This window comes from Neomonachus schauinslandi, chromosome 1, assembly GCF_002201575.2.
Source record: "Neomonachus schauinslandi chromosome 1, ASM220157v2, whole genome shotgun sequence".
NCBI classification, from domain to species: domain Eukaryota; kingdom Metazoa; phylum Chordata; class Mammalia; order Carnivora; family Phocidae; genus Neomonachus; species Neomonachus schauinslandi.
This window is the reverse complement of record NC_058403.1, coordinates 175368340-175386056: the sequence shown is the minus strand read 5'-3', so window position 1 is coordinate 175386056 and position 17717 is coordinate 175368340. Positions and strand designations below refer to the sequence as shown.

At 39.3% G+C, this 17717-nt stretch overlaps 1 protein-coding gene across 1 annotated transcript in view; it reads right to left on the bottom strand.

Annotated features, from left to right (window-relative positions):
- The window catches only part of SHQ1 (SHQ1, H/ACA ribonucleoprotein assembly factor), a 98742-nt gene that overhangs the window by 64667 nt on the left and 16358 nt on the right, over window positions 1-17717 (bottom strand). The window contains exons 5-7 of the mRNA XM_021695044.1: window positions 16406-16518; window positions 10540-10667; window positions 493-647 (exon numbers count right to left, since the gene is read on the bottom strand). Of these exons, the coding sequence (XP_021550719.1) occupies window positions 493-647; window positions 10540-10667; window positions 16406-16518 (396 nt within the window). The remainder of the gene's footprint in view (window positions 1-492; window positions 648-10539; window positions 10668-16405; window positions 16519-17717) is intronic.

The window sequence follows — 17717 nt, the reverse complement described above, 5'->3', positions numbered from 1 at the left end:
TTAAAAATGTGATTTACATATAATTTTTTCAGAAGCATACCTACTGTATAAATTAAGGGACACCTACGGATAAATGCTCAGATTCCCTTTCTCTGTAAAAAGCTTGCATCTGCTAATGGACAGCTTGGACAGAGGCTATAAACGGGAATGGTAAAGTTTACCTCTTGTCAATGTCAAGTGGAAACAGCTCTCTTCTTTGGCCAACTCATCTCCTAAAGAGATGAGAGCTCAGGATAACCTTTCTCTACCCTCAGCTTTATTGCCTCACTCCGCTACTTGGTAGACACTGATGCCCAGAGAGAAGAAAAAAAATCAAGCAAGCATTATGCGTTCACGTTGGTACTCCCCACCGACACACATGTGCAGCTCTGCCAGGAGCACCCCCTGAATAACTAATCACAACAGCTCTTACTCTCGACAGGAGGAGTGATGCCTTACAGTTTATTTAGTCTGGTCACTTATGCCAACATGCAGAGACATACAGGCACTTACATTCTTCTCTCCTTCAGTGACACGAGTTTCATAGCAATACGCCAGAAGGATATCAATCAAACTGTAGTACACTTGGCGATGAGCTCTCTTGTCCAGTAGGTAAGATTTATTGACAAATTTTCGTAGCTGGTATTTCTCTTCTTCAGAAAAAGACACTACGGAAAAAAATGCATTTAAAAATTAAACGTTCCATTCAGTTTTGTAAAACCCCCAGTGTGGAGGATTTGTCAAAATTAGAACTTCGATTATAGAAACTGAAATAGGAGTTATTTAATTCTGAATATAGAAAGAACTTTTAAACTAGACTTCACAGTTTTACTAAGGGCTGTGCATCTGCTCAAACCCTAGTAGAGCTAAATAAAGGAGAAATGTCTAAACAATATCTCTTATTTCCAAGATGCCCCTTTTTTGCTACACTGTCCTGTATTCAAGGCATCTAAATGCTGGAGCTACTAACTTTAAAATAAAGATAAGACAGTTCAAGAACAGAAAACATAATAGCCAAGTAAAGCACTCTGTAGATATTCATTATCCACTTTGAAAGTTCTACACAAAGAAATAAGAATATTCCCATATAATAGTCAACGTAAGGGCAAAGTATACTGATATTCTTTATACACAGAAACAAAGTGTTACATCACACATATTTAACTTGAGGGAAGAGGATGGTTCCTTTCAACAGTGTGTCTTTTCTTCTTTGGCTTGTCACCGTTTCTCCATCTTCATTGACAGCCTTCCCCACATTAAAAATCTAGTATATATCATTTCATATTTCTATTATCATATAATGTTATACAGACACACAAACATATACAAGGGAATTTAGACCTCACCCACCCCAACCCCTGCCAAGGAATTAGATCATTTTTCTCCATCTAGCCTACCTTACTCAGGATCTCTGGCAAATCTCTCCAAGTCAACTGGTACTTAGCTAATTTTTGTAAAGGAGTAGAATATTCCATGGTGTAGTATGCTCTATCCAACCACTCCCCCTACTGATGGGCATCCACTATGCTTCCAGTTTTCTGCACTGTTAATAATGCTGCATAAATGTCCTTACCCCATGTCCTTGGATACTGAAGCTTTATTTCTATAAAATAGATTCCCAAGAGTAGATTCACTGGGTTAAAAAGTGCATCTGTTTTAAAAAAATACTTCATTTAGAGGGTACAACTCTCCTTCTTTTTAACGGTCATGGACACAAGTTCTCTTTCCTACACACATCCCTCACACCCAGCTATAAATTTAAGAGCTTCTCCTACTCGTTTCCAGTTTAACAGATAGGAAGTGACTGTGGTAGAAAGAATTCTAAGATGAGACCCACTGAATCACATCATTTGAATGTGGGCAGAACCTGTGACTTGCTTCTATCCAAAAGAATATGGTAATGGTGATGGGACAGTCACTACCATGATTATGTCCCAGTAAGATTAGACTGGACCCAGAGACTCATCACTGGTTTTAAAGAAATATGATGCCATGTTGTAAGAGGGCTCTGTGGCAGCAAGCTGTGGGGGGCTCTGAGATCAGACAGTGGCCCCCGGCTGACAGTCAGCAAGGAAATGGGGACCTCAGTTCAACAGCCGCAGGAATTGAATTCTGCCAGCTATCATGTGAGCCTGGAAAAAGACTGTGAGCTCCAGAAAAGAACTTAGCTACCAAAACATACTAAAAAAGAAAAGAGAAGAATAGCCAAATTTATCTACAGCCAGATAAGATCCTGAGCAAAGACCCAGCTAAGTAAGCCCGAGTCCTGAGCCATGGAAACTGAGTCAAATTAGAACAGTTTCTAATTTGTGGTAATTTGTTATACTGCAAGAGAAATCTAATACAATGATAGATCACTGTTACTGCAGCTAGTATTTTTCTAAATGCTAAACTTTGAGTATTACTTTATAGGTTTGTTGGCAACCTGTGAATGAACCATTTAAATGTGTTTTGCCCATTTTTTTCTATTGGATGGCTTGTCTTGTCCAATTTTTAAGAACTCACAGTTATAGAAAGACACCTTGTCATATCTCCAAATCTACAACATCCCCATTGACTTTGTCTGTGGGATCTTTTGCCAATGAATTAGTTATTTTTTGTGTAGCCAAATATGTGCATTTTTTTTAAAAAAACAGATTATGAATTTACAGCCTTTGATAAGATTTCCCCAACCCCTAAATTGTACACGAAGCCTCTCAGCTTTTCTTTTTGTGTGTGGTTTTTTTTTATTTACTTGAGAGAGAGACAAAGAGAAAGAGTGGGCACATGCGCAAGAGCAGGGAGAGTGGCAAAGGGCGAGAGAAAAGCAGACTCCCCACTGAGCAAGGAGTCTGATGTGGGCTCGATCCCAGGACCGAGATCATGACCTGAGCTGAAGACAGACACTTAACCGACTGAGCCACCCAGGTGCCCCTCTCATTTAAGATTTACGGTTTCCTTTTTTATTTTTTTAATAAAGATTTATTTATTTATTTATTTGAGAGAGAGAGAATGAGAGAGAGCACAGGAGAGAGGGGAGGGTCAGAGGGAGAAGCAGACTCCCTGCCGAGCAGGAAGCCCAATGCGGGACTCGATCCCGGGACTCCAGGATCATGACCTGAGCCAAAGGCAGTCGCTTAACCAACTGAGCCACCCAGGCGCCCCTACGGTTTCCTTTTTAAAATATAAGTCTTTAGGGCGCCTGGGTGGCTCGGTTGGTTAAGCGACTGCCTTCAGCTCAGGTCATGATCCTGGAGTCTCTGGATCGAGTCCCGCATCGGGCTCCCTGCTCGGCGGGGAGCCTGCTTCTGCCTCTGACCCTCCCCCCTCTCATGTGCTCTCACTCTCTCATTCTCTCTGTCTCAAATAAATAAATAAAATCTTAAAAAATATATATATATATATATAAGTCTTTAATCCATCTGAGAGTTACTTTTTCATATTTTAAGATTTCGGCTAATTCCAGATGAATAGTTAATTGTGCCACCACAGTCTGGTCAGTAATCCATCTTTTCTCACTGTACTGAACCACCAACTTTATGAAATAGATGTGCTGCTTTTCTTGCTAAAAATTACTTCCAAGCATTTTCAGCTTTTGTGACTTGTAAATACATTTTCCCCCATTTCCAGTAAGTTACCGAGAGGAGAGAGAAAATCTATTTCTTTTCACATACCATCCTGACCAATGTTTGGCTACCCAGACCAAAAAATTAAAGTACTGAATAAACGCTAATGATTAAAAAAAAAAAAAAAAAAAGGTTATGTCTACACTGGTAAGGTAAGCAAGTATAAGACTGAAGTTCATTCTAAGTTTCCTTTGATGTCTACAATACAGGCAAGCCAACAAGTATCTATTTTCTCACATTAAAACGAACATTATCGGTTACCATACATACGAAGTAAAATACATCTTGTCTTAAAGCAAGATTTACAGAAAGAGTTAACAGATAAGTACATACATGTACTCAGTTCCTAGCTAGTATAAGTAAAACATGGCCTACTACTTGTCTTCGAGTGACTTCTACAGAAACTCAACCATCCAGTATTTTTAAGTTACTTCCGAATAAAAATTTTATTAATCTCTTATTTTGAAAAGTAATCCTTAATTTTCCTTCCATGCCCTATCAGACAATCACCTTCAAATTCACTTAAAAAGTTTTTAAGCCTGATAAAGAGGAGCATCCAGCTTCCAGTTCCAGGGCTTCCTATCAACCTAATCCCAAAATAACTTGAAAAGGCTCTTTCTCCAGGGTTTAGAATTGCCCATTATATTTAGGTAAGGACAGGCTAAACTGCTAACCAAAAAGAACCCAAAATACAGTGACTTATATAAGACAGATATTTCTCTCCCACGCTATTCTGAGTGAATGATCCAGGACTGGTGAAGCATCAGTATCCCATCATATGACTTCCATCTATGCATCTAAGAAAGCTGCTCCAGGTTTTTACCATTTTCTAAGCAATGGGAAAGCAGAGTAAGATGGCAATCACCTTCTTTCTAAAGACCTGATCCAGCGCACATAGCACTTCCACTCATTTCCCATCACCCAGGACTTAGTCACATGACTACACCCAGTGGCAAAGAAGGAAAAGAAAAGGTAGTCTCTAGGGCAGTCACTACCTGAGCACTCCTATGCCCAGCTCCAACTCAAGAAGCCTCTCAGGGGAGGAGGACTAACCAAAGACACCTGGCTGGCTGTGATGCTAACTTTTAGGAGTCCAAAAATTATTAAATCACCTTTTTTTTTTTTTTTAATTTTAAGTAGGCTCCACGCCCAACGTAGGGCTCAAACTCATGACCCTGGGATCAAGAATCACACACTCTACCAATGGAGCCAACCAGGCGCCCCTAAATTGCCTTTATAATATTCCCAGATCACCCTCTCGATAGCTAGCTACCCCATCCGTTTCTATCTCTGCTCAACAAAAACTGCCCTTCTGCTCCTCACAACTGGGTAAAAGCCAGAAGAGACAGAATATGATTACTGACACATGCTGGCCCCTTCTCACAGAGTTCCCTAACCCACTTCAGTCCTTAGGAGCCTTCCCCTTAACATGGCTTCTTTTTGTTTAAAGGCTTCCTTCCAGCAGTTTTACAGTCTATCCTCTGGGGGAAAGAATCTTAAATATAGTTACTGGAAATTACTAGAAGCAATACTCCTTTAACTCATTAAAATTTACTTAATGCAAAAATACAGGTCTTGAAATATATATATGTAATCATTTTTTCAATGATGTTAGAAATCTTATGATTAAAAAGTTTAAGAAGATAAAGGAAATAAATTTGCACAAGTGTTGCTTACATAAATGACAAATAACTATGAGAATGCATTTACGTAATTTGCTGGCCATAAAGAAATGTGTATGTACTTTTTTTTTTTTGAGAGGGAGAAAGTGGGGAGGGGGAGAGGGAGAAAGCGGGGAGGGGGAGAGGGAGAGAGAGAATTTCAGGCAGGCTCCATGCCCAGCACAGAGGCCGAAGCCGGGCTCCATCTCAGGACCGTGAGATCATGACCTGAGCTGAAATCAAGAGTTAGGACACAACCAACTGAGCCACGCAGATGTCCCAGAAATGTGGATACTTTCAAACTTAATGCAGGTAGGTGTCCGGTAAAGTCTTTTTTAAAGACTGACATTTGCAAACAAAATTAATTAAGACAGATAAAATAGGTACTGAATGTCTCATTAAAGGGCTCATATGAAGATCCTTTAATTTAAATAGAAGCTCTCCGTTCAATTAAAGCAATCTGATGTAAGGAAAATTTAAGAAGGCACATACTCACTGCCGAAGAAAGAACACCTAACAAAGTATTTTAAGTCCCCTAGTATTTCATAAAGTTTGAGACAATATTCCCCAAGGTGTCGTTTTTGAGATGTTCATTACTTTAGCTAATAAGAAAGTGCCAGGTGTTCATGATGATATTATCACACTTGAGAAAAGCCTTTATCCTAGTTGACTAATAAGGACTTCTGCTTCCAGATAATTCTAAATCAGAAGGTAAGCATGCCCAGAACCACTTAATAACACATTAACTCATCTAAATGTTCACTCCTTCATTCTTAAGTAATCACATCTGTATATATGCTGAATAATTTGTAAAGGCTGACCTGGGAACTACAGGTTCTCATGTTCTATCACCCACAAGTAAGGGCTTTCCCACATTACAGGTCACCGTCGGGGACTGTATCTGTAAGAAAAGCCTACTGGAACGTCCTCTTCTGAATTCTTGGAGCTAGGTGCCCCTAGCCTTTCCTTAAAACATACCACCTTTCTCTGAGTGTTTTCAAGTCCCATTTTGGCCTAAAAAGTTCATTGATAAATACACAGATACAAATTCTGAAATTCAAGCAAAGAAACCAGAGATGATAAATAACAATATCAAGAAAATAGGAAATCACTAGAGAAACCAAAAGTCTGAGCTCCCCAAGGCCTTTTTTTATTGGAGCTGTAAATCGTATCAGCCAAAGGGGAACTTGGGGAGGTTTGCACACAATCAGGTCTAACCAAGCAGCAGCAATGGGAAGAAGTACAGATGCAGTGCCAACAATAGTTGGATGATTGCCACCATGAGTAACATTTGTCAAGCATTTGTATGACTTTGCTACACTACAAAGCAGCTTTGCTATATAGTTGACAACATTTCGGTTAATTATACTTCTATAAATAATCTACAGTCAAACAAAGGCAGCTGAAAGCTCAATTCATTTGGGGAAGAAACTGGTGCCCAAGCATGATGCAAATGGCCCAGGACCACCTCCCAACATTAAAAACCCCAATCAATATGTCTGACGACTGCAAAGGGGCTCCCATCAAAATGGGAAGTGACCTTCTTACTTCACTTAGAACATTTTCTAGTTTTGTTACTTTTAAATCATTCCTTCTCTCTTAATCCCCCTCCCAAATATCTCTGTCTTCCATGGGTCAACAATTAAACAATCTCTGATCTGGGAGAGGAATGCTAATCTGTCGATTGTATTGTATACTTTCTGGAAACCGATCAAGGGAACCAGAAGAAAATGTGTTGCATTCAAACCTTTCGCCTAAATGGGTAGCCCTGCAGGGCTATAACGTTCAAAGCTGACACTGACAGCTCTACAAACACTGACGGCCTCAGGGGGGCCAAACAGGATGTCCCTGCTAGGAAGTTCACGGACTAAAAATGTTATGTGGTGTCACAGCAAGCAACCATGTGCCAAGATTCTTGGGCTGAGATTAACCGCTGAAACACAACATGGGAAATGTGGTAAGTCCGTCCTCATGAAACCAGAGCTCACCGGGAGCACAGCGTTTTAACACTTCCATTTACAAGCCTTCGGGGGAGGAAGACTGGGATCATTACTGAAGATGTTAATAAAAGTCTCCATGTTATAACTCAGGGCTACAATGAAAATGACAGGAATCACAACCGAGGCAGAGACAGGGAGCGAAGTTCACCATCGAAGCCTTATCTGGAATTCGAAACAATCTAGCTTACTATTTTATGACGAGGATGAATCAAAGGGAAGCCCTCACCTGCCCTGTTCTATCTGCCTGGCAACGGCTGATGAGGGAGCACAAAAGAGAAACATCCAAACGGCGTGACACAGAAAGGAAGGAGACCTGGGAGGCACAGAACAAAGAGGAAGTGGAGGGGAAAATCCAACAGTAGCATGCTCCCTGAGTAGGCTGAGGACTTCAAGGTTTATTTCTTCGCTGATTCCCTTTCTCCCATATTGTAATCTGGTTTGACACACTTCAACTTATTTTCCCAATTCTAGGTGTCTCAAATACTTGAATGGGGTGGGGCGGGGGGAAGGAAGAAAAATCTCATTAACAAAAAACCTTCCCCTCAAAGTTTTATAAATGTACAACAATCTTGATTTCACAGAGAAGCCATTCAATTCCTGGCTCTCCTGCCAATGATTTTACTCTACAATAATAATCTTTAACATTTCCAATATGCTAGGGATTTTAAGTACATCATCTCATTCAATCATCAAGACAACTCTATGAGGTAGGCAGCAACCCAGCAAAGATGCAAGATCACACAACTAGCCTGTGGTGGAGCAAGGCATTAACGCCTGGGCCCCATCTTTAGCTTCTATCCCATCCTTAACCCTATACTTGGCACATGTGGAAAAGGTACTCTCTGTACAACAACACAGAGCTTGAGTTCTTCTACTTTACATCACATGTCCTTGGAATTTTAAAAGGTGGCTTTTAAAATGAATCACCATACTAGCTTAGTAGACTATGACTGTTCCTTAAGCACCAGTTGGGGTACATGCCTTGGGTTGGATGTAGATGAAGGGATAGAAGGGGCAGTGGTTAAAGCAATGACCTGGCTTAATCTTCTGTTAAAATTATACACACAGAACTAACCTAACTCAAAGGCTGGCTCTCACAGGAAACAGGACCTAGAACAAGCTACAATTGATCAAAGAAGAGCGAGTTAGAATTTAAATCAAAGGGAATGCCTTTTCTTGATTTTTAGGGCAACTAGCTCACCCTTGTGGACAGAAAACTGCACAACCACCAATTTCCACCCACACCACCTCATTAAAATACTGCACGGAAATTGGGGAAACTGATTCAGACCACTAGATAACCTTGATGATTTCAGAGTGAGCAAGCTTTCCAAACAGATCTACATTGCATAGATAATTACCTATCTAAATTGTGTTAGCAATCCTCTACCTGAAAATTTGTCAATATAAAGTGGGAAGTCTCTGAAAGAGTCTTAAACTCAAATCAAATATAAAACCAAGGATTTGTTGAAAACAATGTAACAAGAGTCATTATTTATAAATGAGTTTCTCTTCTGCAGTAGAGTCAATTATAAAAGATTAAAGTAGCAATTTTTCAATCTGGGAGAAATCACCTAAACTCTTAACAAAACTGAACTACAGAAGTATTGACAGCAGTATTTATTTATTCTATAAATATTTACTGAGTACTTATAACAGGCACTATGCTAGACAATGGAAACACAGCAAATGACAGACTACTGCATTACTACACAAAGAATCAAAATACTGTTCTGCAACAGACCTGTAGCTACTTTAGACTGAGTGGCCAAAGAAGGCCATTGCAGAAGTCTGTAAACAATGCAAAGATCCATCGGTAGTAAACAGCCCAAATGTGCACTTGTATATACAACAGTATACTAGGTAGGCACTGAAGCTCAGGTAGAGCCCTAAGTACCAATATGGAAGATGTACAACATAGACTACAAACTGGAGAAAGCAAGGAAGAACAGAATGTGTAGGAGTCTGTGTGTATAAATTTCTTACAGCAAATATTCAGATGTGGGTAAATGCACTGCAAACACCCCAAAATTGTTGACAGTGATTACTTTCAGGAAGAGGAATTTGGAGTGAGGAGATTCTATATTCCACTTCATGTATGTATATGTATGTGTACTCCTTTCATTTAAACACTGAAATTTCATTTTTAATACAGAAAGAAAAGCCAAATCAGTAATGACAGAACACATGGGCCTTCTATTCTTGATCTATCCAAAACTTAAAATTCTAACATACAGAATATTCTGAAAAAATTGGGAAGGACATATCAAATTCATTCAACAAAGGGAATGAAAACTAGATCTTTTCCACCATTACTAATACTCAGATGTCCGTACCAGAGAGGAATGTTCAGATCTTTTTTAAGATTTATTTATTTAGGGGCGCCTGGGTGGCTCAGTTGGTTGGGCGACTGCCTTCGGCTCAGGTCATGATCCTGGAGTCCCTGGATCGAGTCCCGCATCGGGCTCCCTGCTCGACGGGGAGTCTGCTTCTCCCTCTGACCCTCCCCCCTCTCATGTGCTCTCTCTCAAATAAATAAATAAAATCTTTAAAAAAAAAAAAAAAGATTTATTTATTTATTTGAGAGTGTGTGTGTGCACACATGCCCAAGCATGCAAGTGGGAGGAGGGGCAGAGGGAGAGAATCCCCAAGCAGACTCCCTACTGAACACGGGGCCAGAAGAGGAAGCTCTATCCTACGACCCATGAGATCATGACCTGAGCCTACGCGAAGAGTCAGATGCTCAACCGAGCCACCCAGGTGCCCCTAAATGTTCAGATCTTTCAAGCAGATTACTTAACTACTACAAATGTCCTGTGTGTTCATGTCCCTATATTTACTTAAAAAATAAAAATTTTAGGGGCGCCTGGGTGGCTCAGTTGGTTAAGCGACTGCCTTCGGCTCAGGTCATGATCCTGGAGTCCCGGGATTGAGTCCCGCATCGGGCTCCCTGCTCGGCGGGAAGCCTGCTTCTCCCTCTCCCGCTCCCCCCTTTTGTGCTCTTTCTCTCTCTCACTCTCTCTCTCAAATAAATAAATAAAATCTTTAAAAAAATAAAAATAAATAAAAATAAAAATTTTAAAAAGGACCCCAATGACTCAAAAGTAAAGCATACTTCAAAAGACTGTTCCAAGACAAGTCTAATCACTGAGTGGCATTTTCCAGTCGGGGATAAAGACTACATTTCCAAAATTAACAAACCAAAATAGTATCTTCCCTCTATGAGGCAATTAGAATCGTATGCTTATAACAGGGAAGATGGTCAACAAATGAAACTAATTTTGAGTTTCTTACCTAATGCAGCATGATTTTCTTGCTCCTGACTCTTTCCCAAAGAGGCCATCATTTCTGAATATATATCAATCCACCAAGGATTATACTTCAAAACCTGTTCAACAGCCTCGTCTTCAAAAAAGTCAGCTCTGGAAAGAAAACAGTGAATGAGCATGTTACATAGAACTGGGCTAGTTTTGGTTTTTTAAAATTTTATCTTAATTCATCACATTTGTACTAGAAATACAGATTATTAACTCAAAGTACAGATCAAGGAAACGAGCACTGTATTTACTTTTTTGTGGTTACTAATCACCATAAAGTGAAAACTACGCATCTGACTAAAGGGATAGTTTCTGCTCTCTTCAGAAACAAGGTACAGAAAAGAGTCCTCCCCTGAAAGCCCATCCCATGTACGGCAGTGGCATGGGGTAAAGCAAATCTGAACACACAATGGACTGAAGCATGGAACCTGGGCTAGGTTTGTAAGTACCACCTATTCCGGTAAGGTTACAATAAAGGAAAGAAACTTTTAAGTCCACCAAGCAAAGAAAAGTAAACATATCAACAGAAAACACAGGATACTGCATACCCACAAAAAGGCTACACATAAACACACATACACATTTTTTAGCATGTGCCTTCATACTTTCTACCAAGATGCAATTTCTTTCATAGCTCTGCTAACTTTAATAGTTCCTTTGCTTAAAACTATTGAAAAAGAAAAAAAGCAACCTTTGTAAAGAACAGAAAATTAATTTTCCTGCACTTCATTTTCTCAGGTTTTTTTTTTTAAAACATTTTATTTATCTGAGAGAGAGCGAGCAAGAGAGAAAGCACAAGTGGGGGGGGCAGAGGGAGAAGCAGATATCCCCCCCCCTGAGCAGGGAGCCCAACACAGGGCTCGATCCTGCACTTTATTTTCTCAGCGTTTTTTAAAACATTTTATTTATTTGAGAGAGAGAGAGCGAGCAAGAGGGTACGAGCAGGGGGCGGGGGGGGGGGGGGGGGCAGAGGGAGAAGCAGACTCCCCCCTGAGCAGGGAGCCCGACACAGGGCTCGATACTGCACTTTATTTCCTCAGGGTTTTTTTAAACATTTTATTTATTTGAGAGAGAGAGAGAGCAAGAGAGAGAGCATGAGCGGGGGGTGGGGGTGGGGAGAGGGGCATAGGGAGAAGCAGACTCCCCCCTGAGCAGGGAGCCCGAGACAGGGCTCGATCCCAGGATGCTGGGATCATGACCTGAGTCAAAGGCAGACGCTTAACCGACTGAGCCACCCAGGTGCCCCTACTTACTTAGTTTTAACTTGAAAAATAACTGTTACATTCAAATTATACTCCTGGAGGACATTCATTCAGAAATTACAACCCTGCATTCAAAGTTGAAACCTCTGTATTCACAGGAAGAGAGTGACAAAAACTCTGGGTGAAAAATTCATTTATATTTCAGTTAATTAGAAACTCAAGGAATTGGCTGATTTCATAAATTGATTTTCTAGCTGAAAGTTTTATGATCTGAAATATCTTTTCCTTCAACTGAGATAGTGAAATCTTTCTAAAAAGAAGTATCACAGATAACTCACAGAATTCTCCATATGTGCCAAGCACTGCACTGAATGGTTTTCACCCATTATTTCCTTGAATCCTCACACCACCCCCAGGGGTAGGGGGAACTATTAATACTCCCATTTTACATCAGTAGAAATTCAGGGTCAGAAAATTTGTATAACATGGCCAAAGTCAAAGAACTGGTAAGAAGTATGGCCAGGATCTGAACCAATTAAGTCTTACTCCAGAATCCAAGCTATTAACCAATATAAACATTCCATTTTTATGCCTGAGGAAATAAAGTACATATTGGACAAAACTGAATAGCAATGATCTTGAAATAGTAATTCTCAATATCAATTTTGTCACGTGCATGAGAAAGATTTCAAAAAGATAAGTAATAGGAGTAAATGGATAAAATGCTAACTAAGTCAACAAAAAGCACTATACTCTTCGCCCCGCTCCAACTCCATTTTGGGCAGTGGGATTACACGGCTGACAAGACAGAGGCGGTCATGGTCCGTACGGAACTTACAGCGCCATGGGAGAGTCCAACAATCACAATGCAAGTGCTATGTAATTGCTATGACCTAACAGTACAAGCATCTATGGCAAAGTGAAACTGGGACAGCAGGGAAGGTGCCTGGAGAAAAGACTATCTAAGCCAATAGCCGATGATAATTAACAGTTAACTGGACTAAGAAGGGTGGGAGAGAGCATTCTGAGCTGAAAGAACAGTTAGCAAAGGCAAGGAAACAAGAAGTCGCAATTAAGGGGGGAAAAAAAAGCTGAGAACAGCTGAAAATATTATGTTGTAGTGACAACAACATTGTAAGCCATGTCAAAAAATCCTAGTGGATTTTTATCCCTAAAAACAACTGACCACTTAAAATCTTTTACATACGGGTCTGAAATTGGTGTGTCTTGGAATACCAGTGTCACTGCAGTCTGGAAAATGGTCTAAAGGAACAAGCCTCGAGGCACAGGAATCATGGAGGCCTAGAAGAGGGTAGCAGCCAAGGACATAGAGTGAAGTGGATGGATCTGACCTACAGCTAGAAGCTAGAATCCTTAGGATGCAGCGGTAAAGGGAGGACCAGAAAGAGACTGAGTAAAGCAAACAGTAAAGAGATAAATGGAAATTTTAATCACTTCAGGATAGATTAGAAGTGTTGGGGTAAGAAAGAAGTCAAAGATAAATCCCAGGTTTCTACTCTGGGTGACTGGCATGAAAAATGGTACACTCTGCCAAAGAGAAAATTCAGAAAAGACTTTGCAGGTAAAAACGATGAGCTCGATTTTGGACATGTTGCGATAGAGGAGTCAGTGAATACCCTGTCGCTCTCCAAACCCTTAACAATGTGGCTTTTCTTCAGAGCACTTCTCAACAATCACAACATTGTCTGTTTCCCCACTAGAACAGGAGCCCCATGAGCGAAGGGACCTTGTCATATTCACTCTAATCCTCAGTGTCTGTGACACTACCTGGCATGCAGTTCATCCAAACAAGTATTTGCTGAACAAGCAAGGGCACATGTGAAAGAATGAATAGATGAAATTTTAATGCTTTTTCCTAAGCTTGCCATTTTGAATAAAGAGCCATGTTGGGAGCAGGTGACCCTCTTCCCCTACTTATAGTCTTCAGGTTCCTCAGTCAATCCAAAAGCCTAATCAGTATACCAAACTAACAAATGTACAGTTACTGAAAAGTTCAAACAGCACCCCAAATGCTACTATCATTTTTGTACCTTCTTATCTCACAGTATTTAGAGTGTTGACTAAATTCTTCTATTTTTCTCCCAAAGAAGGAAACAGGCAGATTTTATGAATTGGTTAAGGCAAAGGATATGCCAACAATTAAAAAACAATTTACCTGGGGAAGGAAAAAAAAAAAAACACACTCTCGGCAAGAGAAATACGAAAACTTTGCTATGATAAGCAAAACAGGAAGGCCTATTAAACAATGTTTCAGGATGCCTTCGACAAACTGTAGTGTAAAAATAATAATATCCAAGAGGAGTTAGTTACAAATAGAGAAAAAAAGATAATAAAAAACAATACGTGTTTATGGATTATCTGTTATATGCCCAGTATTCTGCTGGGCTGCAAAACACACAGTGGGGAAAAACATCACACAATGGCATCTAGAATTTACAACAAAAGATTTAAAAAATAGTAATTATCCTAAGTCATTTATATGTGCCTTTGAAATGTATGAATTTTTCTGTATGATGAATTAACCTCACTGTGTTCTGCCTTGGGATGGATTTAAAATTGGTTTTCTCCAAGATCCCAAAAAACCTGACACTATAAGGAAACATCATGACCAGTAAGGATTAAATCAAACAACTTGAAAGTGTCATATAGTACACACTAGCATATGTTATGCATTAATTGTGTTCATTACATTTTTGTACATAAATGTATAATATAATACATGCAATGCATTGCCTGCAAGGTAGGTAAAAAGTGAAGTAAACTTTTTCTTCCACTGTATTAACCAATAAGAACAATTAAAAAAGCACTGAGCCAAAAAAAATTTTAATTGAATATTTAAAAGAATTTTACTTACACTTCATTTATTATTAGCACATTTGGGTGAGTCAGTCAGCTAATATAAATGAGTAAGAAATAACAGAAAAATGACAATTAGCCCAAGTCCCACTGCTACTGGAAAAGTCACAAAGAACCTTTACTCATGGCTTCCACTCTCCGACCTGCCCATGACTAAATTTAAACCACTCCTTGAGAAATGGAAAGAACAGTTCATGCATACTATGAAAGAAAATGAGCTTCTGGATAAAGAAACACAGAAGATGGAGAAAAATAAGGACTGCATATAATATCGCACTGCTAAGTATAAATTCCAATTTCCGAATTCTCTCAGGCCATAGTTATTCTTCCAGTTTGAGAAGAGAAGAGATAGGCAGTTCTTCTAATTAAGCTCCCTCCCACTTGAAATTTTAGTCTTGTAAAGCTCATTCTGTTTTCATGCTGGCCTGAGAAATTTGCTGACAATGAAATTTCCCACTTTAAATATTCGGCATGATTTTAAATAGGTTTCTTCAAATTACTCTTCAGTGGACCTTTAAAACCACAATTGGAGAGATAAAGGTAATTAGAAATGGCAATGTAAATGGAGCTGAATCTCTCAGATGTCCTCCAAAATATAACATACCCTGCTCTTACCCAGTTCCCCCCAGGATGTTGAATGGTTCAACCACTTATCACTACACATCACTCAATCCATTTGCACATCACAAGATATATTTCTGCCATTCCAATTAGTCTCCCACTGTGTCACAGGAGATAGAATGTTAATCACAAGAGCAACAGCAGTTAAACTGAAATAGTGTACATGAAAAGGAAATACAAAATAACAAATGGAAGGACTCTTTTCAAGTCCCAACCGAGCCACTTAGTAGTGGTATGACCTTGGGCAAGTCCCTTAACCTTCTTTCCCCAAATGTTGTGAACTGATTTAAATAATCACTTGAGAGCACTTGGTAAGCTGAAAGCACTATATAAAATAAGGGACTATGATGATTATAGCTGCACATATAACAGTTTAGAAATTGTTGGCCCAGAGCTTGGGAAGAATAATAATTGAGGCCTATAACAACATACAACTCACATCCTAAGACAGTCTAGCATCCACAGAGGCCAGGTGACAATCCCTTACTTAGAAGAAGTGTTACTATCATGGCCAATGAGAGACATCACAATGTCTCAAGTGATTATTTACCTCTCCATTAACTAGATAAGTCTGTTAGGCAAATACAAGCCTGACAGAGATGCATTATGTCGAAAGACACAATTAAAGCAGATGGGAAATACAGCAAAACTTTAAAATTAGAATTTATTTATACCCTACCACAATGAATAATTATTTGTTAATTAGACTCAGATCTTCAATTACAGGTGCTCACAGATCAAGTGTTGGGAAAACCCTGGATCAGCCAAGAAATGCAGTACATGTAGATTCAAATTCTTAAAGAAATTGAAACATCTTTTCATTTACATATACTGTTAATTACAACAAAAAGTCTACTGAAAAGAACTAAAAATATTCTCATGAATGTGGTGTTCTACTTTTAAGCCTGGCAAAGAAGTACATTAAGAGTTCTCCGTTGCCAGAATGACCTACTGAGAAGCACATCTTACAAAGATCACAGAGGCATAAGTTTGTAGGTTAATTCAAATGTCAGTTAAGGTTCTGAGCCCTCACTAATTTCTAGAATCCTAAAACCACATGCCTAGCATACTTAAAAAGACATCCAAAAATTTTCAAATCAATGTCAAGTCAATTATTTAATCCTCAAAAAACTCAATACTCACAGATAATGATCAGGATCAAATTTGGCCAGCTCAGCAGCCAGGCGTTTCTGCCTTCGTTCAGCTGCAGGAGTGAAATCTGGATCCTTAATATCAATAACATCACTCAATTCATCCTAAGAACACCCAGGAAAAAAAGAATAATTGATATCTCCCATTTCATCACTGAAAAATCTAATTTTACACAAAAGGCCAAAACAAAGGAACCATCTGATCATACTACCTGTGACATTTCGATTCAAATCCAGCAAATGTTTGTTAAACACCTATTGCTTGCCAGGCCCTGCTGGAAGCTTTCACATACATTATCTCATTTAATCCTTACAATAAAGTGATATTAGAACTATAAAAGTTCATCATAAAAAAAAAAACACAATAAACCCCGTGCAAGCAAGCAGGAACATTGAATTCATCTCTTCCCCATTGAATTTGCAAGGTATTAACAGCATATTTAAATAATTTCTAGACAGTAAGATGGAGGTGCTCCTGCCACTTTAGCAAACAGAAATGTAGGTAACTTTTACGTGCCTGTAAATCTCTGCTTGACCAGAAATGTACTACATCCAGTCAGCCAATCTCCAGAGGCCAAGCTAACCTTGGGCGCTATACTTTCTTCCTTGTTCTTTCTCCCCCAAGACAAGGTGGATGATCTGGCCAATCAGATATTTCCTATCTTTCTCTCCCTTGTTCTTTATTCTTTATCCTATAAAAGCTTTCTGCCTTTGGTCCCATTTTGTAATTCTCTGAATGGAGACTGTTCACTTCCTGAAGTGTTAAATAAAAGTCTGTATCACTGAAAATTGTCTTCTTTTTCTTTTTTTTAAGATTTTATTTATTCATTTGAGAGAGAGACAGAGCACAAGCAGGGGCGAGAGGCAGAGAGAGAAGCAGACTCCCTGCTAAGCAGGGAGGCCAACATGGGGCTCGATCCCAAGACCTGGAGACCATGACCTGAGCTGAAGGCAGTCACTTCACCATCTGAGCCACCCAGGCACCCTGAAAATTATCTTCTTTTAACAGGCAAAATGGTTTGAGTATCAGAGGTTTGAACATCTACACATAAAGTTTCCTTTTGTTTCTTCCTAAGGTCTAACTCAGCTGGTCTCAATAGGGATTACCAAATAAAACTTATATACAAAACTGTGTGCATTCTACTTTATAAGCAGATTTAAGATTTTTAAGGGCAATTTTAATGTATATGACTTTCCATTTCCAAATTTAAAAATCCTAAGTAATAGTCAACTTTACTATAAAAATCTTCACCTGGATGTACACAAACAGATTGTAGCATGTGTCCTAGGCCAACTCCTACAGA